At 36.0% G+C, this 7,475-nt stretch overlaps 1 protein-coding gene across 1 annotated transcript; it reads left to right on the top strand.

Annotated features, from left to right (window-relative positions):
- The first annotated feature begins 5,218 nt into the window (after positions 1-5,218).
- On the top strand, positions 5,219-6,570 carry LOC149022416 (expansin-A8-like). Its single transcript, XM_089150536.1, has 3 exons — positions 5,219-5,373; positions 5,475-5,787; positions 5,909-6,570. The coding sequence occupies exons 1-3, from the start codon at positions 5,229-5,231 to the stop codon at positions 6,210-6,212; spliced, it is 762 nt and encodes a 253-aa protein (XP_089006662.1). The 5' UTR covers positions 5,219-5,228; the 3' UTR covers positions 6,213-6,570.
- Positions 6,571-7,475: the final 905 nt, after the last annotated feature.

The following is a 7,475-nucleotide window of genomic DNA, read 5'->3' as shown; positions in this document are numbered from 1 at the left end:
GAATGTATGCATTAGTTATTATCTAGTCACTGAGTAATACAGTAAGTAGTTTTTCAAACTTTCATCAAAGCTTCCACTTCCACCCACACAATTGGTTGCCATAGGCATGTCGTATAACGGGCAGCCCCATATGTGAGGGTGGGGAGATGTGAGGACGGGGCTGCCTTGGTGAAGAGGATCTAGATTCTCTCTATTTGATATGTCATATTCTGAGAATCCACATTAGAAAAGAAAAAGAAGCTTGGAGTTGTTAAAAATTAAAGAAGCGTTTGATAACGGTATCAGAGAATAGTTGTGTTAATGACTAAAATAGTCACTCTACCCTGACTGGTCCGACCAATGGGTTCAATACAGTTGTCTCAACCATAGTGTTAATGGACGTTCCGACCATCGTGTCAAGAGTACCTGATCAGGATAAACTTCTATCATCTGCCGACTTCCTGGAAATGATAAGTCAGGTAAAAGATTCTTTCTAGAGTTACTTTCCTAACACAACTCTTCTTAGAGTTATATTCGGAGTCGAACTCTGATATCTAAAGCTATATAAACATCTCAGGCAGGCTTTATGTAGTAAGTATTTATATTATGTGTGATCAATTATTTGAATTCTCTATTGAGTAGTTAAGATCAGATCATTGGTACTGACTTGTTCGTCGGAGACGTACCTCGACCACCCAAGGTCGAGCACGTATTTTGCAGGTACTTGACAAGGAAGGACGAGCATGATTTTGTATCAACAAGTTGTGATATTTTTTTTGTCCTCGAAAAATAGAAAACTAGATGGCAGGTATTTGTTAAAACATTTCATTCTTTTGTTCTTAAAGAATGAACCAATGGGAAAAAAGGTTTGAGAAATGGTTTTTGTAACATAGATAAGTTGACCAGGGAATGGAAACTTGATAAACATTAATACTCTACACAATGAAAGTCTCTCAAGATCATCTCCACCACCACCCTGGCTTAAGAACCCCGTTACTTGCTCTTTTGCCCTATGCTTTTGCTAAAAAAACTATATTTTTTGTATTGTAGACTTAGTTGAGAAAATTTCAAAGTGCGTTTGTCAAATGTCCATTTCTAAACAATAAACAATCTCTGAGAACAAAAACATGTAAAAATAGTTTTACAGAAGAACTAGTCTTTTGGAATAAATACATTACCAAATGCATGCTAACTCTACCATAAATCATGCAAATCACTATTCTAGCAAGGAAAGATGTTCATGGCACTGCAAAAGGCCTCTACAACATTGAGGTAAGAAAGATGATAATGCTAGAGCAAATTAATCCCTCCCCCCGTTAAAAGTTACACAAACTTTAATAATTATTTGATTATATAAAGAAAAAAATTGTAGAAAACTAGAAACAACCTCTATGGAAATAGGTCTATATATTTTTCTTTGGTAATCGGAAATAGTTCTATATAAGGCTGTATACATCTGAGATTCCCAAATCCTCCTGAAGTGGAGCCTCTTTTGCATTGGATATAGCTAAGGGTGCCAATTGCATACCAAAACCATTAAACCGTACCAAATCGCACCGTACCATTCAAAATTCGATATAGTACGTACCGAAACCGAATTTCTTTGGTACGGTTCCGGTTTTAGGTACTCATACCCAGGGGCGGACCCACTAAGGGGCTAAGGGGGGCCATGGCCCTTAGGGTGTCAATACGGTACCAAAACCATTTAACCATACCGTACCATACCGTTTAAAACCGCCCGTACCATACCAATTCAAATTCGGTACGTTATGTACCGAAACCGTTTTTTGGAATTTGGTACGGTACGGTTATGGTTTTAGATGATATACCGTTGGTACATACCATATACCGTACCGAATTACTGAATATCGAACCGTACCGAATACCGTTTCTAAGGTTAGTTTTGTAATTTTAGTTTAATCTTTAAACCCTAATAGGTGAATAACCAAGGTGTTAAAGGACTATAGTTGTAATAGATGGTTCTTCCATTTCTCTAGATCTTAGCCAGTTAGTCTCTAAACAACTTGTGCTAATTTGGGATTGAATTTCTATTATTGTTTCCCCACCAAACAAGTTGCCTATTTGCCTAATAACCATTAACCTCCTAGCAGCAAGAGCCAAGAAAGCATAGCATTTCATTTGTATTTGCAATTTTCCAAGCATTTCAAGTATGAAATTTACATGGGTGTTTCGTTATATTGGAAACCTAAAAAATGTTGTCTTGTATAGGAGAGAACAGACAAACATGTAAGCAACTTTGAATTCCAAAATAGCTAATGTTGTCTCCATTTTTTTGTCTCATCCATGTCCTTCATGCTATCTTAAGGGTATGTTTCCCCTGGCTATTATTTGGCTTAATCAATCTCTTCTCTTTCTCATCTATTGGAGTGCTTTTCTAAATTAAGGTTCTTTAGCAAAGTGATATGATTTTATACCGAATTCATACTGTACTTTATATACCGAACCGTTTTTAAAATATCATTTTCATACTAAAATTTATATGGTACGGTACGGTTATGGTTGGACGGTTTGAAATGTGGAACGGTACCATACCGTACCGAATTACCGATACCGTCCTGTATTGACACCCTTACATGGCCCCCTAGATTTTTAAATTTTTTAATAATTCATTTCTTTTTTCACTTTTTGTATTAATTTTCTTCATTTTTTCAGTTTTTTTCTCTTCTCAAATGTGAAATGTCACTATTTGCCTCTCCTCAATTTTAAGAATAATTTTTAAAGGTAAAATATTGGGTATAACGGTCATCCCCAGTTTTTAAAAAACTAACTCCTCAATCCCTATTTATTCTCCCCTATTTTTTCTCTCCTCAATCCCTATTTATTCTCTCATATCTCTCCTCTCTTTTCTTCCTATTTATTCTCTTCCGTTTCTTTTTTCCTATTTATTCTTCTTCAACTTTCTATAAGCGTGAGTTAAGGAAAATTTGGGAAAAAATTCTTCTTTACAATTAGGTATTCTTTCTCTTTCTCAATTTATACATTGTTTATATTTTTTTCACTTTTTTTTGTTATTCTTTATTTGATTTTATATTCTTTGTTTCTATATTTCTTCTATAATTTTTGTTATTTGATTTTATATTGTAAATAAAATGTCTACAGTTAACCAACGCGGGTTGGTCCAAGTGGTAAGCAGATTGGTTCGCTTAAGCAAGGTTCCAGTATCGAATCCTTGTGGATGCAAAAAATCCCCGCTGGGAGACTCACCCACCACAGCTAGGTGTGCGACGCGAGTGAACCATCGGTTTATAAACCGGGGTTGGCAAAAAAAGGAAAAAAAAATGTCTACCTTTAGTAAGTTAAACTAACTACCATTGGTTTGCATCTATTATCTAAACAAAAATTAGTTTGCACCAGGCTTTTTAGGGTGGGAAGTCATGTGTATTTTTTTGTACTAATGCTTTAATTTACTTATATCTTGTTGAAAAAAAAATATCATTATGAATAATTTACCTATTTTTGTCAAATATGTATAGGCCCCACAAAATATGTGGGCATATTTTTTAATATAATAAAATAATTCATAAGTGGAAGCCCCAATGGGTCTTATAAGGGCCCACATAATATGTGGCGAAAAAGTATTTGTTCTTCCCCAATCTAGACTTTCGTTCTTCGACCCCCCAATATTCAATCCTGGGTCCACCCCTGTTCATACCGTTGGTATGTACCGAAACTGTATCGAAGTGGTACCATACCAAATGAAGGGATATAAATTTTAATTTTACAATTAAAACACTTTACCTTTACCTTATCCTTAATTCCCTATTTCAGTTTTACATTTCATCATTCACTCTTCTTCTTAGATTTATTTGTTTTGTCTTTATTAATTAGATTTACTTGTATTATCTTTGTTAATTTCAAATTCTATTGATTGTTTGATCGCAATTTCATTAGAATCTTAATGAACTAATAACAACAGTGGCATAAGTTCATTCGTACAAAAATTGTAGCGCACTAGATACCGTGTTTAAACCGTTTTCTCGTATCGATTTAATACCAAAACCGTACCAAATCGTTTTTCTAAATACCGAAACTGTACCGTACTGTTTAAATTCGGTACGCTACGGTTCTGGTTTTCGATATTCAAAGTTGGTACCGTACCGAAACCGTACCGAATTATCGAAACCGTACCGATTGACACCCTTAGATATAGCCTCTTTGAAACGGGGTTAAGACAATTGAAACCATACTGTATATATTATTTATGTTATTTTTGTGTTTCAATTTTGTACCGAAACCATACCATACCAATAATATGGTATTGGTATGCAAAAGTAGGTGTAGAATTGGTATGGTACAAATTTTAATTTTGGTACCAAAACCCTTAAAGAGTTCTTATTCCAAGTATCATTCAAATAGAATTCACCAGAAATGAGTCTCACAGGGTAAAGTGCCTTTGAATGCCTCATATACATTCGTGTACACAACGATCCATTGAGCTCTTAATTAATTTGACAAACCATCCATATCACCAACCACACTAATTATACAGCACCTTCATGTGGCCCAAACCATCCACCCAAATGCCAACACATCATCCCACCTTAATTGACTTAAATTCCCAAACAGCTGACCACAAAAATGAGGTGTTGGTCTCTACAATTAAACTCCCCTCCCCCGGTCCTCCTCCTCCTTTCCATTAATTGAAAACAAAATAATAATCAGAAACTATAACATTGATTGACTGAATCCTAGATTTAAACATGTGTAATATTTTAATCTAAAAGCACCTACTAGATTTATCGAGAACCTTAGATTAGAATATGCGAATTACTGAATTCTATAACTCATTATTCCCACAAGAGAACCAAACTCAAAAAATAAGGATAACATAAACAATAGTCATTTTCAATATTTCGGCGGATATAACAAAAACAGACATGCAAAAACAATTTTAAGAAAAAAGAAAATAAAGTTAAGCAAAAAAAAAAAAAGAATTCTTTTGATAGATAGACTTGCATGTGCGTGGTGGGACCCATTGGGCTGCAATCCAATTGAAACATTTGCATGTGCATTTGAATTTTGATTTTGCTGGTCACTTCAGTATTCAAACCCGTTTTATGGGTTCTGTCTGTAAAAATTCCCAAGAACACGAGGACCGCTAGTTTTGTCCCTTTATCTAAACCACCTCTATAAAATCCCCACCTTCACCACCTCTTCTTCACTCCCACCAAAGCCTCTCTCTCTTCTCTTCCCTTCCCAATTTTCACCTCCTCTAGCTTCTCAGCACAATGGCCTTTGCCCTTTCTTCTCCTCTCTTCTTCTTTTTCTTCTCTGTGTTATTTTTTTCTTTACAAGGAACATATGGAGACGATGGAGGTTGGGAGACTGCACACGCCACATTCTACGGCGGCGGTGATGCTTCCGGCACAATGGGTAAGCTTCATTCATTCATTGAACCCATTTAGTTTTAGTTTTAGTTTTAGTTTCTCTCAAGAGGTTTTCTCATATCGATTCAATTGGTATCAAAATTTCAGGTGGAGCTTGTGGGTATGGTAACCTATACAGCCAAGGCTATGGCACTAACACTGCAGCTTTAAGCACTGCTCTATTCAACAATGGATTGAGTTGTGGTTCTTGTTATGAGATGAAATGTGTTTCTGATCCCAAATGGTGTCTCCCTGGAACCATCACTGTCACTGCCACTAACTTCTGTCCTCCCAACTATGCTTTATCTAATGATGATGGTGGATGGTGTAATCCTCCTTTGCAGCACTTTGACATGGCTGAGCCAGCTTTTCTCCAGATTGCCCAATTCCGTGCTGGAATCGTTCCCATCGCATTCAGAAGGTTAGACTGAAAATTTACCTATTAAAAAATGAATGTACATGAAAAAAGTTTTATTTCTTGGACTTTTCTCAACTTCTTCAGTGGGTCATATTGATGTTTAGGGTTTTGGATGTTTTTGCAGAGTTTCATGTGTGAAGAAAGGAGGAATAAGATTCACAATCAACGGCCACTCATACTTCAACTTGGTATTGATCACCAATGTTGCCGGCGCAGGAGACATCCATGCAGTATCAATCAAAGGGTCGAGAACAGGGTGGCAGGCCATGTCAAGGAATTGGGGTCAGAACTGGCAAAGCAACACATACCTCAACGGCCAAAGCCTCTCCTTCCAGGTCACCACCAGCGACGGCCGAACCGTTACTAGCTACAACGTTGTCCCAGCCGGTTGGCAATTTGGTCAGACTTTCGAAGGTGGCCAATTCTAAGGGATATTCTGGTCCGATCATTTGGTTCGGTGGCGGTCCGGTTTAATCCGGTTGGTGGATGAGTAAAACTTGCACAATATTTCTTTTCAGAAATTTTCAGCTCTACCAGCAAAGGGGTTACTTGGGTGGTCCATGATGCTGAGGTTGCTATATAGTACCCGCTGGGCCTTCATTTAGATATATTTGGTTAGGTCATTTATTGCAAGCTTTGTTGAGAGAGGTAGAGAGAGATTCTAGCTAGCCCCAATATGAGAGGTTAAAAAGGGTAAAAAGTGTAACATTTATTTTGATATCTTGCTTGCAATATTCAATAGAAAATATCCTCATTTTAAAAATATATTATGTTTGGAGATGAATATAATTTCTTAAAATTTTAATGTAATTTTTAAAATTTTATGTACCTATATGGAATCAATGGGGGTATTTTAATAGAAAAACCGTTATCTACACCTCGAAATGGGTGAAACAATATAAGTGAAATCATTTAAATAAGAACAAATTACATATACACCTTCAGTTTAGATTTATAAATTATTACATTTATACCTTTTGAATTTCCTCTATTTTGGAATTGAGATTCATCTAGATCAATTTATGTGCACATCAATTGCATCCACACAAGAGGGTAATTTTTTAACTAATATCTAGCGAGATTTGTTCTTAGTCCTAAAACAAATTCGAACTCTTGATCTCAGATTATGAGACGTTGGTCTTTGCTTGCTGAGCCAACCCTTTGAGGATCTCTCAAAATTTATTATATTACTGAGTGTTTCTCTCGGAGTGTCTGACACTATTAATTTCAACATATTTATTCTTAAATATAAGGAAAAGTTAAAAAGATAATAAAGATTTTATTGTTATTGAGTGAAATTAAAGTGAGTTGGATGCGCAGCTGAGCAGGTAGGTTTGGTGGTTGTGAAGCTGCACGTGAGAATGTGGGAGAGAGACTTAATTCTAGATTGGAATAATTATGTTACAGAGATGGTTGGCTTGAATCCATTTTCCGTGCACTTCCTTAAATAAAAATTAATGGGAGCTTCTTGTTTGAGAAACAGAATTACTTTGTTGTTGGCTTTAAAGTGGGGGATGTGGGTCTTAAATGGCTGCTAATAAAACAATGATGCAGTGAAAAAGAAACTGACATGTGAATTCACGGGGAGATAATGATTTGACTATTATGTTGGATGTTGTTAAAGTGTCATCAATTCCATATTATTGAGTAGGTACTATATTGAATTTAACGGGTAAGAAAAGTTGACTGTG

This window comes from Hakea prostrata, chromosome 3 (genome assembly GCF_041222555.1).
Source record: "Hakea prostrata isolate BN-2017 chromosome 3, UWA_Hpros_2, whole genome shotgun sequence".
NCBI lineage: Eukaryota > Viridiplantae > Streptophyta > Magnoliopsida > Proteales > Proteaceae > Hakea > Hakea prostrata.
Note: the sequence above shows the minus strand (reverse complement) of the source record. Positions and strands in the feature narration are given on the sequence as shown.